The sequence below is a fragment of the Saccopteryx leptura genome, chromosome 3, assembly GCF_036850995.1.
Source record: "Saccopteryx leptura isolate mSacLep1 chromosome 3, mSacLep1_pri_phased_curated, whole genome shotgun sequence".
Lineage (NCBI taxonomy): Eukaryota > Metazoa > Chordata > Mammalia > Chiroptera > Emballonuridae > Saccopteryx > Saccopteryx leptura.
In genome coordinates, this window is record NC_089505.1 from 285,230,597 (window position 1) to 285,249,191 (window position 18,595).

Sequence of the window (18,595 nt, forward strand, 5' to 3'; positions counted from 1 at the left end):
TAATATAGTTTGAAATGTAGCATGATACTTTCAACTTTGTTATTCTTTCTCAAGACTGCTTTAGTTATTTGAGGTCTTTGTGGCTTCATATAAATTTAAGGATTATTTGTCTAGTTCTGTAAAAAAATGCCATTGAAGCTATAGCTTGGCTTTAGTTAGTATGGGTATTTTTAACAATGTTAATTCTTCCCATCCATGAGCATAGTATATCCTTCCATTTATTTATATCCTCTTCAATTTCTTTCTTCATTTCTCATAGTTTTCCATGTACATATCTTTTTTTTTTTTAATATTTTATTTATTGATTTTTTAGAGAGAGAGGAGTGAGAGAGAGAGAGAGAGAGAGAGAGAGAGAAGGGGGAGGAGCAGGAAGCTTCGACTCCCATATGTGCCTTGACCTGGCAAGCCCAAGGTTTTGAACCGGCGACCTCAGTGTTCCAGGTCGACGCTTTATCCCACTGCGCCACCACAGGTCAGGCCCATATCTTTTACCTCTTTGGTTAAATTTATTCCTAGGTATTTTACTCTTTTTGATGCAACTGTAAATGGGATTTTCTTAACTTGACAGCCCAAAAGGACATAAGAACCAACCTGAAAGACCCCCCAATAAGAATTGATTACCTAAGGTAAGTGACAAAACTGACACCTTGGTTGCACTAAAGAAACTGACACCAAGTCTTATGGAGAGTGTTCACCAATTCAGAAATGTATTGCTCTTATTTTTCTGAGTTGTGAAGCAGAAGAGCAGCATAAAATTTTGTTAAATAAAAAAAAATCCACAAGATTGGATGGCGTCAAAGACCTTTGTGGTTTAAAGATGATTCTAGTTTTAGTGACTATCCATTTTAAGTAGGAGGAAGCTGGATAGAAGAGGGAGAATTTTCCTTCTCACAGGAGATAGTCTGGTATTATAAACTATAAATATCTCAAATAGAGAAACATTCTTTCTTTGTGTTTATATGATAAATAATAAAATTAGGTGACTTCAATAAATTTAGTACCTCCAGAAATTGAGCGATGACCTCTTTAAATAAATTTATACCTTACTAACACACTTATAAATATATTCATGAAATACAGTTAAAAGTGCACATCTGACCACACAGAATGAATTATGTTTCCAGTCAGCATACAGCCCGAGTTGTAGCACTATCATGTTAGCAGCACCATGCCTATCATCATTTCTCCAGGGCACTGACAAGGTATACTGCAGAGCTGATCCACTGGCTTTTTATTCATGATCTTTAAGAGAAATGCTTATAAAACACCAAAGGCATTTAAGATAAAATTCCAGTTATCTCTGTAAATCAAGTGGAACTAAAAAATTTTTAGTATTTTGGCAGATTACACTCTTGGAGACTAAACTTATGAAGAGCCTCTTACCCAGTTTCAAATATCCTGCTAAAACAAACACCACAGGACTTTCTGAACATACATACTCACAGGCACTGAATACCTTTAAAAACATTTACAGAAGTCAATCTGTTACTTCTGACTTCTCCCTGGTCTCATTCCAAACAATGTAGATATATTTCACAATGGATGATTTTCCTAGTGTTCACCTTTATTTACTTTATGTTGCAGTTCTAGAATTGAGTTACACAACTATTTACTCTGTTAGGGAGATTTTTAGTTTAATATATGATGTGGCCACTTTTTGTTTGTTTGTTTGTTTTTGTTTTTGTATTTTTCTGAAGCTGGAAATGGGGAGAGACAGTCAGACAGACTCCTGCATGCGCCCGACCGGGATCCACCCGGCACGCCCACCAGGGGCAACACTCTGCCCACCAGGGGGCGATGCTCTGCCCCTCTGGGGCGTCGCTCTGCCTAGACCAGAGCCACTCTAGCGCCTGGGGCAGAGGCCAAGGAGCCATCCCCAGCGCCCGGGCCATCTTTGCTCCAATGGAGCCTTGGCTGCGGGAGAGGAAGAGAGAAACAGAGAGGAAGGGGGGGGGGTGGAGAAGCAAATGGGCGCTTCTCCTATGTGCCCTGGCCGGGAATCGAACCTGGGTTCCCCACACGCCAGGCTGACACTCTACCGCTGAGCCAACCGGCCAGGGCCGTGGCCACTTTTAAAATCACAATCTCTTTAATATTTACCACTTTGAGCTTTCTAAAAGCCTCAAACTCTTCTGTTACTCTAGTGTGATTAATTAATGATCCAGAAAACCCAAGAAGCCATGAGCTGGGTGTGCACAAGTGGCGCATACATTTCCTGGCACAAACTCACCAGGCAAACGAACTTTTTTTTTTAAATTTTTTATTTACTCATTTTAGAGAGGAGAGGGAGAGACAGAGAGAGAGAGAGGAGAGAGAGAGAGAAGGGGGGAGGAGCTGAAAGCATCAACTCCCATATGTGCCTTGACCAGGCAAGCCCAGGGTTTTGAACCGGCGACCTCAGCATTTCCAGGTCGATGCTTTATCTACTGCACCACCACAGATCAGGCCCAAACGAACTTTTTATGACACCTTTGGGTTTAATATTTCATTTCATTAGATTTTGCTAAGTGGTTAAAAATAAGAATCTGTGTGTATACCACCATTAGAAACAGCTGACATCTAACTATAGGACATTTTTTCTTAAAATCTAATTGCATATATATATAACTATAGGACATTTTTTCTTAAAATCTAATTGCATATATCTTAGCAAACTCTAAACAGTTTAGCTAACTTACCAAAACTCTTTGTAACTTAACCTGGAATCTAGCCTACTACATAAGTCTGTCACTTTTATACCTTAAGAAAAGAACTTCAAATTCCAAACTCTCTTCCATTCTCCAACCTGGCACTATAGATCTATAGATGCAAAATATTATATTCTTTTCTATTCCAGATAATTGGTAAGCAAACATTTATTTTAAAATAATTATAAACAGCAATATTAAACACTCCCTGAAGTCATGCCAAATTGTCAACAAGCTCAGTCTAGCATAGTCGGAAGCCAGAGAGAGCTGTGACCACTAAGATGCATCCATTCTTTTCCCTCTTTCATTTTCCTCCAGCAAATTCCGACTAGAAGACTCTCATCTGCAAATGAGCTGTTTTGGATTTGTTATTCACCGTCCACACTTCTGCCTTGCTTACTTTATTTTGCACATATTCACTACAGAGATAATGAAATCTTTTTTTCCCAAATTCACAATCTGTTCTCATTAAGGGTTTGCATTTTCATGAAATTCGATCAAGTCCACAAATATTTAAGAGCCTATAATAGGTAAGACACTCTGTGAGAAGCTTATAACTCATTTGAGAAAGTAGGGAAATGGCAAGCTAAGAATGACATAATTATATAGGTGCACGAAACAAGAGACAGGTTTGCCATGATAAAAATGGCTACACCAGCACACAGGAGGTAGAAATAAAGATGAGGTGATCAGGGAAAATAATGTGGGTCTGTGAGACACTGGCCCAATCAGAGGCCTACTAAGGACCTCTCTGTAAGGCAAGAGGTGGGCATTCCAGATGGAACTACAGAAATAAAAGGCAGCAGCAAATAGTGCTCCACTGGCATTTGATTTAATCCCCACAACCATCCAATAAAGCAGTACTATTTCTTTAAAATGGAAATATAATTGACATATAGCATTATTAGTTTCAGGTATGACAAAATGATTCCATATACAGGGGGGCAAAAGTAGGCTTACAGTTGTTTGTGTAGAAAATAATACAAGAACAAACTCTGTGTTTCATGTACTCACAACTGTAAACCTACTTTTGTCCACCCACTATGTGTATATAGCAGCAAATTTCAACCTTTTTCATCTCTTGGCACACATAAACTAATTACTAAAATTCTGGGGCACACCAAAAAAATTATATGTTTTGCCTACCTCACAAAACAATAGATACAATTTTGATTCATTCACAATGGACAACTACTGTGTCGGCCGTTGTCATTTTTTACTTGACAATTCAAGGGAAAAAAGGTTAGTGCCCCTGACTAAATAGTCAGGTATTATATATTTTAAAAATTCTGTGGTGCCTGACCAGGTGGTGGCGTAGTGGTTAGAGGATCAACCTGGGATGCAGAAGATCCATGTTCAAAGCCCCGAGGTTACCAGCTTGAGCGAGGGCTCCTTTGGCTTGAGTGTGGGCTCATGAGCTTGAGCGCGGTTCGCTGGCTTGAGCCTGGATCATAGACATGACCCCATGGTCGCTGGCATGAGCCCTAAGGTCTCTGGCTTGAAGCCCAAGATCACTGGCTTGAGCCAAAGGTCACTGTGCTCATGGATAAAAAGAGTTAACATTATTAAAATGTCCATACCACCCAAAGCAATCTACAGATTCAATGTAATCCCTATAAAAATACAATGGCATTTTTCACAGAATGAGAAAAAATAATCCTAAAATTTATATGGAACCACAAAAGACTCAGAATAACCAAATCTTTTCAATAGATACTGTTAGGGAACTGGATCACTTTCTTACACCATATAAAAGAATAAACTCAAAATGGATTAAATACTTAAATGTAAAGCCCCAAACCATAAAATTTCTAGGAGAAAACATAAACTCTTTGACATTGTTCATAACAGTTTTTGGGTTTTTTTTTAGATATGTCTCCTCCTTGGGCAAGGTAAGCAAAAGAAAAAATAACCTACTGCATGATAGAAGGTATTTGCCAAAGATACATTTGATAGGGGGTTAATGTACAAAATATAGAAGGAGAGATGACGTCAGAGTAATGGTGGGGTAGGAAGCGATACCAAAAAATCTCCCCCAAAACCAACAAGATCTTCAACCAGAAACAGAAAAACCTATCCTTGGAGACTCCAGATGTTTCACAATACACCCAAAGGTATGGTCGAGTGAAAAATTGGCTAAATATATAACCAAACCCCGAAGGAATTAGGGAGTAAGAAATGCTCTGCCTTCCTCACTAACCTAAACAGGGCGGCTTTCTCTGGTAACTGTGAATATAGAAACTGAGGCGGGCAAAGGGGGTGAATAGATCCAGGCCGCGGCACAAACGGCCGAACCAGGCTGTGGCACGGAGATCCATGCAGAGATCCAAGCCGAGGAAAAACTGTTCCTGTGGCAACCCGGGCAATACAAGCTAATACTCGCGCCAAACCCAGACAAAGAAAGACAAGCAGGGCAGCCATTTTCCCCGATCCCCTGGTCGGTGCGCGCAGATAGTGGGCGAGAGATTCCTTCCATAGCCCCAGGAGTGGGCGCCCGTGTTGTCTCACATAGAGTCAGAGTCAGAGGCCTTTGTGTGGGCCGGAAGTGGAATCTCTGGGCATCCCCAGCGCCCTGGGAAAGCCGCGCACGGGAGGGAGCGAGAACTAATTCCAACGGTGGAACTTTTCCGTGCTGGTGGGGGTTTCACTCAGAGGGAAATGCGGCAGCCTGAGATCCTGGTCTGCGCGCACAGATAGTGAGTGAGAGATTCCTCCGAGTGCCTCAGCAGTGCGCGCCCGTGTTATCGCACAGAGGGGCAGAGTCAGGGGCCTTTGTGTGGGCCAAAGCGGAATCTCGGGCTGCCCCAGCACCTTGCAAAAGCCGCACACGGGGACGGAGCGAGAGCCAATTCCAACGCTGGAACTTTTCCATGCGGTTGGGGGTTTCACTCAGAGCGTGAAACTGCCGGTCTGATATCCTGGTCTGCGCGCGCAGATAGTGAGCGGGAGTTTCCTCCAAGTGCCCCGGGAGTGGGCGCCCGCCTGTGTTACCGGACAGAGTGGCAGAGCCAGAGGTCTTTGAGTGGGCGGAAGCCCCACCTGATTATGCTAGCAGCTCTGACTGACTGAGCCTTACCCAGAGCCCTGTGCTGAGTGGAAATAGAGTGGGGAGTTGCCAGCTCTTTGAGCCTCTTACTATCCAGGCAGAGGCAGAGGCAGCAGCAACCCCATAGCTGGATTATCAGGCTACTAATTGAGGAAGGAAAGACTAGGAGAAAGGCTCCAGGAACACGGACTCTCTCACTGTCGGACCCTATAAATGCTAATGAGCCTCGACTGCCAACGAGACTAAAGCACAATACATGACATCGCCATAGAGACTTATTAACTGCAAACCTCTACCTGAGTGTGCCAAAGGGGCAGAACCTGGGGTACAGAGTCACCGACCAGGAAGAGGGAGAGAAAAGAAAAAGCAAGATAACCTCTCAAAATCGAGAATAATCTGCAGACTTTATAACCTACCCATTTTATTATATTTGTTTGTTTGTTTCTCTTATCTTCATTCTTGATATATTTTTTTCCTCCTTCAATTTGGCCGATTAACTCTCTGCCGGTCTTACTCTCTCCTGTCCTTGAACTACACTACCCATAAGTGTTACATCTCCCATTATCTTTTCTTTCCTCTTCCTTTCTCTCTATGAGGGTTGCACTCCAAAACCCTTCTCTCTCTCTCTCTCTCTCTCTCTCTCTCTCTCTCCTCTTTTTTCTTTTTTCTTCTTTTAGTGGTTCTCTCTTTTTTTCTCTCTCTTTCTTTTCTCCCTCTATATTAGTTTCTTCCTTTCTCCTTTACATCTCCTCTCATTCAAACCTCAATAACAAACAAATTATCTTATCTGGGACTCAAACTTATGTTTATGGCATTTTGGGGGTTTTTTACTTCACCTTTTTAACTCACTAGCAGTGCTCCCACCCCTGGCTCTCCATTTTATCTAGTTCTTGTTCCACTAAATACAATAGTAATTTTTTAATTTGTCCCCCCATTTTTCTGTTTCCCTCTTATTCCTCTCATCATAAATCTTAGTCAACAAACACCTAAAAGCAAATCATTTTATTCTTGACCCAAATTTTTTCCTTATTTGCTTTTTGTGGGTCCATACCCCCTTCTTTTTTCTTTCTTTCTTTTTTTTTTTTTGCCCCTTTATAACTTTTCCCCAATTCAGGCCCTCCATTACAGGCATTGTTTGTTATAATTCACAGTTCACCACAAGATTTTCTCAAGAAAGAGGGGAGAGGAGAGGAAAGGAAAAAAGGAGGGGGGGAATAATTTCCTTTTTTTTTTAATTTTTTATTTTATTTTATTTTTCTCTATTTCATTATTAATTTTTTTAAAAAAAACAACTCTTCTCGTTTTTTATTTTTTTAACTTTTTATTCTTTATTAAATCTCATTTATACTATCAACAAAACCACCCTCAGATGCCATTAAGGAAGAGAAAATCGAATATCATGGATACAAAAGAAAGAGAGGTAACACAGCTAGATGAGGAAAAATCTATGGAGAAAAAATTTAATATATTGGAAACCTTGGAGCTAAATTACAGAGAATTCAAGATAGAAATCCTAAAAATCCTCCAAGATATACAAGAAAACACAGAAAGGCAATTTAGGGAGCTCAGAAAACAACTCAACGAACACAAAGAATATATGTCCAAGGAAATTGAAACTATAAAAACAAATCAAACAGATGAAAAACTCAATTCACAAGCTGAAAAACGAAGTAACAAGCTTAGCTAATAGAACAGGTCAGAGAGAAGAGAGGATTAGTGAAATAGAAGACAATCAACTTGAGGCACAACAGAGAGAAGAAGAAAGAGACTCAAAAATTAAAAAAAAATGAGATAGCCCTACAAGAATTATTGAACTCCATCAAAAAGAATAACATAAGAATAATAGGTATATCAGAGGGAGAAGAGAGAGAAAATGGAATGGAGAACATACTCAAACAAATAATAGACGAGAACTTCCCAAGCCTGTGGAAAAAACTAAAGCCTCAAGTTCAAGAAGCAAACAGAACTCCGAGTTTTCTTAACCCCAACAAACCTATTCCAAGGCATATCATAATGAAATTGGCACAAACCAACAGCAAAGAAAAAATTCTCAAGGCAGCCAGGGAAAAGAAGAATACAACATATAAAGGAAGGCCCATTAGATTATCATCAGATTTCTCAGCAGAAACTCTACAAGCTAGAAGAGAGTGGACCCCAATATTTAAAGTCCTGAAAGAGAGGAACTTTCAGCCACGAATACTATACCCATCAAAGCTATCCTTCAAATATGAAGGAGAAATAAAAACATTCACAGATACAGAAAAGATGAGGGAATTTATCATCAGAAAACCCCCACTCCAGGAATTACTAAAGGGGGTTCTCCAATCAGATACAAAAAACAAAAACAAACAAAGCCACAAGTAAAAGCTCCAAGAAGAACACAATAAAACCAAATTTAAACTGTGACAACAACAAAAAGAAAGGGGGGGAGAAGATGGAGATTAACAGTAGCAAAGGACGATGGAGTGCAAAAGTACTCACAAAATAGTTCGCTACAATGAACAGGGCAAGAGAAGTGAAGGCAAAAATTAATGAATGGGACTACATCAGACTAAGAAGTTTTTGCTCAGCAAGAGAAACTGATAACAAAATAAACAGACAGCCAACTAAGTGGGAAATGATATTTTCAAACAACAGCTCAGATAAGGGCCTAATATCCAAAATATACAAAGAACTCATAAAACTCAACAACAAGCAATCCAATAAAAAAAAAAATGGGAAGAGGATATGAACAGACACTTCTCCCAGGAAGAAATACAAATGGCCAACAGATATATGAAAAGATGCTCATCTTCTTTAGCTATTAGAGAAATGCAAATCAAAACTGCAATGAGATACCACCTCACACCTGTTAGAGTAGCTATTATTAACAAGACAGGTAATAGCAAATGTTGGAGAGGCTGTGGAGAAAAAGGAACCCTCATCCACTGTTGGTGGGAATGTAAAGTAGTACAACCATTATGGAAGAAAGTATGGTGGTTCCTCAAAAAACTGAAAATAGAACTACCTTATGACCCAGCAATCCCTCTACTGTGTATATACCCCCAAAACTCAGAAACATTGATACGTAAAGACACATGCAGCCCCATGTTTATTGCAGCATTGTTCACAGTGGCCAGGACATGGAAACAACCAAAAAGCCCATCAATAGATGACTGGATAAAGAAGATGTGGCACATATACACTATGGAATACTACTCAGCCATAAGAAATGATGACATCGGATCATTTACAGCAAAATGGTGGGATCTTCATAACATGATACGAAGCAAAATAAGTAAATCAGAAAAAACCAGGAACTGCATTATTCCATACGTAGGTGGGACATAAAAGTGAAACTAAGAGACATTGATAAGAGTGTGGTGGTTACGGGGAGGGGGGAGGGGGGAAAGGGAGAGGGAAGGGGGAGGGGGAGGGGCACAAAGAAAACTAGATAGAAGGTGACAGAGGACAATCTGACTTTGGGTGATGGGTATGCAACATAATTGAACGACAAGATAACCTGGACTTGTTATCTTTGAATATATGTATCTGATTTATTGATGTCGCCCCATTAAAAATAAAATTATAAAAAAAAATATATAGAAGGAACTTATACAATTTAACACCAAAAATATACAAACAAAAAACTCCCCAAACAATCCAATTAAAACATGAGGAGAGAACCTGAACAGACATTTCTTCCAAGGGGACATGCAAATGGCCAACAGACACAGGTAAAGATGCTCAACATCACTAGTCATCAGGAAAATGCATATTAAAACACCAATGAGCTAGCGTCGGCCTAGCGTGCGGAGGACCCGGGTTCGATTCCCGGCCAGGGCACATAGGAGAAGCGCCCATTTGCTTCTCCACCCCTCCGCCGCGCTTTCCTCTCTGTCTCTCTCTTCCCCTCCCGCAGCCAAGGCTCCATTGGAGCAAAGATGGCCCGGGCGCTGGGCATGGCTCTGTGGCCTCTGCCTCAGGCGCTAGAGTGGCTCTGGTCGCAATATGGCGACGCCCAGGATGGGCAGAGCATCGCCCCCTGGGGGGCAGAGCACCGCCCCTGGTGGGCGTGCCGGGTGGATCCCGGTTGGGCGCATGCGGGAGTCTGTCTGACTGTCTCTCCCTGTTTCCAGCTTCAGAAAAAAAAAAACAAAAAAAAAAACACCAATGAGCTATCACCTTACTCCTGTCAGAATGGCTATCATCGATAATCAACAAATAAGTATGGTGAGGATGTGAGGAAAATAAAATCCTTGTTCACTGTTGGTGAGTTATAAATTGGTATAGCCACTAGAAAAAAAGAGTATGGAGATTCCCCCCAAAATTAAAAATATACTACCATATGACCCAGCAATTCTACTTCTGAGTATTTATCCAAAGAAATCGAAAAGATCAATTGAAAAGACATATGCACCCCTGTGTTTGTTGCAGCAGCATTATTTGCAATAGCCAAGATACTGAAGTGATCTAAATGTTCATCAACAGACAAATGGAGAAAGAATAGGCGGTATATGTGTATATACACACACGTACACACACACACACTGAAATATTACACAGCCATAAAAAGAATGAAATCTTGCCATTTGTAACAATATGGATGGACCTAGAGCAGGGGTCCCCAAACTACAGCCCGTGGGCCGCATGCGGCCCCCTGAGGCCATTTATCCGGCCCCTGCCGCACTTCCGGAAGGGGCACCTCTCTCATTGGTGGTCAGTGACAGGAGCATAGTTCCCATTGAAATACTGGTCAGTTTGTTGATTTAAATTTACTTGTTCTTTATTTTAAATATTGTATTTGTTCCCATTTTGTTTTGTTTTTTTACTTTAAAATAAGATATGTGCAGTGTGCATAGGGATTTGTTCATAGTTTTTTTTATAGTCCAGCCCTCCAACGGTCTGAGGGACAGTGAACTGGCCCCTTGTGTAAAAACTCTGGGGACCCCTGACCTAGAGACTATTGTGCTAAGTGAAATAAGTCAGAGAGAGAGAGACAAATACCGTATGATTTTAATTCTATGTAGAATCTAAAAAAATAACTGAACAGGCAATACAGACACAAACTAAACTGATGGTTGCCAGATGGAAGGAGTTGGAAAATGGGTATAAAAGGTGAAGGAATTAAGAAGTACATGCTTGACCAGGAGGTGGAACAGTGAATAGAGCATCGACCCGGGATGCTGAGGACCCAGGTTCAAAACCCCAAGGTTACTGGCTTATGCATGGGGTCATCTGGCGCTGTTGAGCATGGGATCCTAAATATGACCCCCATGGTCACTGGCTTGAGTCCAAGGTCTCTGACTTGAGCAAGGGGTCACTGGCTCTGCTGGAGCCAGTCAAGGCACATATGAGAAGCAATCAATGAACTAAAAGTGCTGCAATTACAAGTTGATGTTTCTCATCTCTCTCCCTTCCTGTCCATCTCTGTCTCATTCTCTCTAGCAAAAAAAAAAAAAAAAAAAAAAAGACACATTGGCAGTAATTAAGACAGTCAGAGGAGCATAAAGTATAGCATTGGGAATGTAGTGAATAATACTGTAATAACTACGTATGGTGTGAGGTGACTACTGGATTTACTGGGGTGATTACTTTGTAAGTTATATAAATGTCTAACCACTATTTGTACACCTGAAACTAATATAATATTGTATGTCAACTGTAATTGAAAATATATATATATTTATATATAAAAAAATACCAGAACTGAGTACAATGCTTAGAACCAATGGGTATTCAATTTATATTTATTAGATAAACATGTATGTATTACTTCAAGTGCCTCATCAACACGAGCCAGTTTCTGACCTAAATTACCACATGCATGACATGGAATAAAAAGTCACTGACTATTATTAATTTGTATCTTTCAAACTGTTGGTCCCTCTGGAACCGTATCTACTTTCTTGAAAAGTTTATTCTCTCTTTCAACATAAGATGTTTCAAAAAAGAGATTCAGACAGAGTAATCTGTTATGATCCACTAAGAAAAAATAAAACTGGTGATTGTTTTTAGGCAAGTGAAGAAAAACGGGAATAGTTTTCATACTTCAGCGTAGTAAGCGATTTTTTTTTAGGTGGGTATATCACATAGAAAATGAAGGAACAACTTAATTTGTGAATAACCTACCAAATCCAGGAACACGTTTGAGACTGGCTTTGAGACAAACTTTCTCCAACCTGAGGTAGCTGTATCTCATCAGACAATTCCATAGGAACATCCAGTCCATTCTTGTCCGATGATTCATGATAATAACACTTCTTTCTCCAGGAACAAATGCATCACCTGTTATAACCACTTTTACACCAAACATGGTCTCCAGCAATGCCTAAGACAAAAACAAAATAGATACATTACAAATTAAAGTTATGATTTCCCATAAATAAGTCAAAAGCATAACGTTTTCCATGAGTCTTCTATAATAAATCGGGTAAAAGAAGTTAATCTGGAAGAAGGAGAATATGAAGACACCATTTCTATCTTTAGCTCTACCAATTTAAGTCTCTGGCAGTTTCCTAATTAAAAAATGTAACTGTCATTGAAATCTTGAAGATACTATGTTAAAAAGAAAAAGATGTACAGGAATTCACTATATAATTTTTTAAGGTTATAAGATACAAGATAGTATATAAATATAATATAAGACTATTACTTCTTTTATGGAAAAGATCAAGAAAGTTAACACTGGGGAAAGAGCTGAGGGAACAGAAAGTCAAACTTTTTGTTTTATATCTTCTACATTATGACCTTTTAGTAGAGTGCTGCAGCCCTAGCACCTGCCACAGTGCTTGGCACACAGAAATGCTAAAATTCTTGCTCAATTTTTAAAGTAACTTTTCTGATGGCCAGCATATACTCTGTATAAAATATTTTGAATAAAAGTATGATAGACTGGAGTTCTTGAAAGAGAAAGAACAGACTGACTAGGCGGTGGTGTAGTGGATAGAGCATCAGATTGGGATGTGGAGCACCTAGGTTAGAGACCCTGAGGTCACCAGCTTGAGCGCAGGCTCATCTGGTTGGAGCAAAGCTCACCAGCTTGGACTCAAGGTTGCTGGCCTGAGCAAGGGGTTACTAGGTCTGCTGAAGGCCCACGGTCAAGGCACATATGAAAAAGCAATCAATGAATAACTAAGGTGTCTCAACAAAAAACGGATGATTGATGCTTCTCATCTCTCTCCATTCCTGACTGTCTGTCCCTATCTATCCCTCTCTCTGACTCAGTAAAAAAAAAAAAAGGAAATAAAAGAAAAAGAACAGATAATAAGAAAACTTAATTACTAATCCCAAGCCCTATTTAAATTTTCAAATAATTTACATGTAATAAACTTAACATATGCCTGTAGTTAATACTATTTGACTTCACTATTATTTGACTTCACTATTAATGGAGATAAAACTGGTCCATGGCAGATAAAAGAAAATAAAAAATTCTTTGGTAATATAAAATTCTTGATCAAATTGTAGCAAAGAAACTGTGGTACAGTCAACAATGGAATATGGTACAACCTGAAAATAAATGAACTACAGGTATCTACAATAATACTGACAACACAAGCATAATGTTGAGAAACAGAAGCAAACAAATAAGAATATATATAATAAGTGTCCATACATACAAGTTTCTAAGACAGTAACTAAGATATTTTAAGGATAAATAGATGTGAGTAATATTATATAAAGCAAGGAAATAATTACCTTACAAGTCAGGTTAGTGGCTACATCTATCAAATAGAAGGGTGTTGTAACTGGGAAGCTAGGTAGCTTGCTGTAGGGCTGGCAATGCTCTATTTCTTCACTTGGTTGATTAAGTTACACTTTAAAATTATTTATTAAAGTGTGCATTTATGTTTTATTAACTTTTCAGTATGTTTGCTATATTTCACACACACAAAAAAGCTAGTTTTTTAAAGAATATGATACAAAAGAACAATAGGACTTTAATAACATAACAAGATCAAGAGAAAAATGTTATAAGGAGTATTAGCTAAAGAGAGAAAAAAGATCTTAGAGTAAAAAAATCCTTTAGGCTAACACAGCTATAGCTATCCCATAGGTCTCCATTAAGTTACTTTCCCTTGGCTGTGAGACTCACTTTGGGGCTTGGGTGTTTAACCTGGCATTTATTAAGCCCTAAAAGGATAGCCTTCAAGAGGTCAATAAATACGTACCCTTCTCAAAACTGTACACAGGTACATTGCTAGACAAAATACCGATAGTTTTCATCAGATTTTCAAAAGGGTTCTTAAGCACTCAAATAATTATAACCCCTATTCCAAGGTGTCTGGAAAGTTAAGTCCCTAGGTAGAAGACTTCATGAGGAAGAGAATCACAGCATATACTCTAAGCTTGAACCCACAGTAAAGAATATCTCTTTTTTTACTTGTCAGTATAAAGGGCCATCAACTACCAAAATAAATCACTAAATTTAATGTCTTGGCCAAGACGCCCTGGGTGGCAAACTGCGGCTCACGAGCCACATGTGGCTCTTTGGCTCCTTGAGTGTGGCTCTTCCACAAAATCCCATGTGCGGACGCTACCTCAATAAGGAATGTACCTACCTATATAGTTTAAGTTTAAAAAATTTGGCCCTCAAAAGAAATTTCAATCGTTGTACTGTTGATGTTTGGCTCTGCTGACTAATGAGTTTGCCAACCACTGGCCAAAAGGATATGTGTGACTTCACCATCCAAGGTTAATTTGGATCAATCCCACTATGATATACTTTTCAGAATTGCAGAGAAATGAAATACAAGATACCCTTCCCTTAATAGAAAGATATTGACGATTAATTGTATTGTATTATAAAAAGGAGTTTCAAATCTCAAGCTTATAAACCCCAAACCTCAACTTTAACCTTTTACATGCTATTTCTAATATATGTTTTCTACGGATCCCCAAAACAATTATTTGCTTTTCATGATCAAAAATGTCAAAATTTTAAATCCCAGACTGTTTGTCCAGGAACATATCATATAACCTTTTTTTCCTTACCATCTAGCAGTCTATCAGAATGTGCCCAAAAGTTATATATAACCTTTTGAGCACCCTAGATCTCAAGCTCACAGTCATTTTTAATACCATACAAGACATATCTAGTCAACATTATCTACAACTTCTGCAAGGCAGAATAATAAATACAACACAGAGATCAAGTTGTAATGTCTATAAAGAACTCCAGAATTCAAATAATCCAGTTTGAAAGCTAAAAAAAAGGACACTATCCTCATATTTGTACTATTTCTAATGTAGAAGACACTTTCAGCAATAAGAAACTAATCTTAAAAATTTTACAATGCTTTATTTCTCCTGTTGAACTAAGAGCTATTACTCTCATGACTTTCACCTAAATGGACAAATATTTCTCCCAGAATTAGAAATAAAGAAGCAACTTTTGAGGATCTTTTATATACCACTATTTACTACCTCCAAGAGTTCAAACATGTGTGAAAATATTAAAGTGAGACATTCATGATCACAGAGAGTAAGTTCTGCCACCATGCCCTATGCTCTCATTTATCATTCCAAAGGACCTTTCACAAACCTGAGGTAAGAACAACGGGATGACGTTCCTCATCTGCTCTGTCTTTTCAGATTCAGCTTTGGCCAGCTCCTCAAATCCTTAGCAATTTAAGGCCTCGCAATCTCAAGTCATTCATCAAACACTGAGCACCCCCTTTCTTAAGATAAGCAGACTAGATAGAATTATATCCATTAGTCTGTGTTTGTTGAACATCTGCTTTGTTCTGGGACTGGAATGAAATCAGCAAGCTGTGGAAGAGACTTGTATCCTAGGTAGGAAGTTAGAAAATGACCTCTAAATACCCAAATCATGAGTTATGGTGACAAGACAGAACTCCAAGTACTTTTCATAATCCCAGGTAATTAGCTAACAACTGGACTGTTGAAAAGACTCACTTCTGAGAATCAAAAACTGCTCTAGGCACATGCAGTTTGATCCGGACAATTTTATATTGAATAGAACCATCCAAAAATGAAATGAACAAAGACATGCACTACCTATTTATAAAAATGTTCCAAGAAAGACTGAAAGGCTCACTCCATAGACTATTTGGAAAGGATTCTTGCACACACAGGTAGGTTAGGCTAGGTGACCTCAATGCTTCACCTAAAATGCTAAATTGTAGGGAATCACCTATCTGATCTTGGACCCTCTATAACTTGGCTTGGGGAACTTTAGTAAAAAAGTCCTGAGTGTGAATGATGATGTGAATGTGATCCCTGCTGCAAACACAGGAAAGCAGGTTTCTTAGACGCAAACACCAAGAAACTATGTGAGTGAATGACCTTTCTGCAAACACAAAGGAATGCACGTGAACGGGCTTTAGGAAATTAGCCTAGAGATTTATAGATTGCCCCTCCCCTGAAATCCTGTTACATACTTTCCCCATACCACCTAATCTCCCTCTCCTGCAATCCTGTTACCTTTTGATCAATAAAAGCTCTGGGAAAAGGAGACGCTGGAGGTTAGTCTCTCTTGGCTGCCTCTCCCGCTTCTCTTAACAACAGTTTGTGTCTTGAGCAGTTTTTCCTCATAACACTGGTAGTTCCCAGCAGGCTGGAGGACTACACTAAGTGATTTTACTGTAGTACCTCATTTAACACAGAACATGTGATTCCTTAAAAATAGTACAGCAAGAAATATCCTGCCAGTGAAATCATCTTAATCACAAAAGAAGCTTACAAAAGGGGTCATTTTGAGATTATTTCTGTGAACAATAAACAGTCTAAGTGCATTACCCTCATTTATTTTTAGTGAAAACTGACCCTTAACTGTTTGAGACTGCTTAAAATAAAGTACACCTACTATGGGAGAAAATGACTAAATTCCTTCTAAATAAAAAATGACCTATTTGCTTCAAAATACAAACTCCTTTAGTATCTTATAAAAGTATGAAATTCATGGTCATAAGACATCCTGACATTTTTCTCCATTTCCTTGAACAGAGATGTTCACTATCTCAAAACTAGAACATCAATTTTTAATTGATGGGGATTCAACATCAGTAATTTTTTTTAATTGTTACTGAATTTGTTGAGGTGACACAGGTTTCAGGTGCAATACATTTCTCAACCAAAAGACTCTGCCTGATACACTATACTAGTGAAAAAAGCATGAGTTAAACAGCTAGGTAGTACCAGTTCTTTTCAAATATATAATAGTATGATGGTGGTTGAATCTTGCCTGTGTGTTCAGTTCTCAAATTGTGTAATAATGCAAAAGTGAGAAACAGATGATGTTACCTTTGAAAATCTTCATGGGAATGCGCCTTACAAGAGACCAGCACATTGTCCGTGAGTCCAGCTGAGCCAGGTTTTCCTGAATGCTGGACGGACCACATTTCTCCAGTTGACCACCAGATGAAGTAATTGGATTGCTTACTGTTTTAAACACAGGGCCTACTCAGCACAGGACCTTTCCCATTTCATCACACATGAAGTGGAGGCTTGGGAGGAACTCTATATTTAAAAAATTACTATCTCTCCACTCTTCCCTCACTCATCCCAGCGTATGTTACTAAGGCTGTATAAGGTAAATAAATATATAATGTAATTCTGCGGTAATGATAAAGGTACTACTAGCAGTAGTAGCAGCAGCTACAGCAGAATCTGTCCAGTAAAATCCAGCATTTCTAGAACAATACATTTTAACTGTGTGCATGACTGCTCAGAAAAAGAAAAGACTACAATTCCCAGATTCTATTCCAACTTTTAGATAGTCTCACCAATGGGTGAGCAAGGGACATGTGTGCACTTTGTAATTCACCACTCTAAAAGAAACATGCTTGGGATGTCATTCCCTCCCCACTGCCTGTGGAGTGGGGCAAAGAAATGGCACTGAACCAGTCTTGACCATACAGAAGAGGATATTATACCAAGCTGGACAGAAGGAATCTCAGTCCTTAAATGATATCAGGGAGCAGAGAGAGCTACCTGCCAACCTGTACCTGAGGATAAATAAAATTCTACCTTGTTCAAGCTACCATGTATTTTGAATTTTCTTTGATAGGACAGTTTAGCCTACCCTTTAAAATGAATAGACAAGCAAAGGCTTGCCTATTTTACAAAGGCTATATTATCACCTCATGTAGTCCTACAATAACTCTCTGAGGCATGTAGATAGTATCAATACGCCCATTTTTAAAGATGAAGAAAGAGAAGTTTAGGGAGACTAAGTAGCTTTGCCAAGTTTAAATGACTAGAAAGTGGTAAGGCCAATAATGAAACCAAATGTCTGAACTATATGTAAAGCATACCTCAATGAAGAAAAAATTTTAAAAAAAAGTTCATGAGAAGAGACTCAGTTTTTAAATATCTCTTAGATACTTTAAAGTGCATAAATTACTTTTATTTCTCTCGTTTTTGTATTTCCTCCTTTAAATTCTAATGCACCTCTTAACAGGAAAGATTTAGGTCTAATATTCAGCTAAATCGGACTCAAGCAAAGTAAAAATCAATAGTTTGGACCACTTTGTTCCAGTCTCCTTTTCTGGTGTGTAACTTACCACAGGAAGCGTGAGCCAGGTTGCCACAAGGCGGTTGTTGATCCAGCGATACCAAGATGGGTTTATAAACATCAAAGGTAAAAAGGGACCCAGCATAAAAATGCTTCCAAAAAAGCTTCCGCAAAACAGAGTGAGAATAAAGAAAATCCCTTTCCATGACACCATGATTCTGAAAGATATTTTAAAAAAAGGTATATTTTGTTACTATACATATAACTGCCCAAATTCAATCACAGAATGATGCCTATAATAATCTTTAATTATAGGGCTACAGAATAAGCTCTGATAGAGGATATAAGAGCTTGAATACCATAGAGGTGAGACCCTCTTACATGCCCTACTGGTCCCAGAAG

General features: G+C 38.9%; 1 protein-coding gene across 5 annotated transcripts in view; it reads right to left on the bottom strand.

Moving 5' to 3' along the window:
* The window catches only part of LCLAT1 (lysocardiolipin acyltransferase 1), a 162,703-nt gene that overhangs the window by 79,914 nt on the left and 64,194 nt on the right, over positions 1–18,595 (bottom strand). For 3 of the 5 annotated variants that reach the window (XM_066378590.1, XM_066378592.1, XM_066378591.1), the window contains exons 2-3: positions 18,243–18,411; positions 11,845–12,043 (exon numbers count right to left, since the gene is read on the bottom strand). In XM_066378590.1, the coding sequence (XP_066234687.1) occupies positions 11,845–12,043; positions 18,243–18,407 (364 nt within the window). In that variant the 5' untranslated portion in view covers positions 18,408–18,411. The remainder of the gene's footprint in view (positions 1–11,844; positions 12,044–18,242; positions 18,412–18,595) is intronic. The other 2 variants (XM_066378594.1, XM_066378595.1) reach the window with 1 other exon arrangement.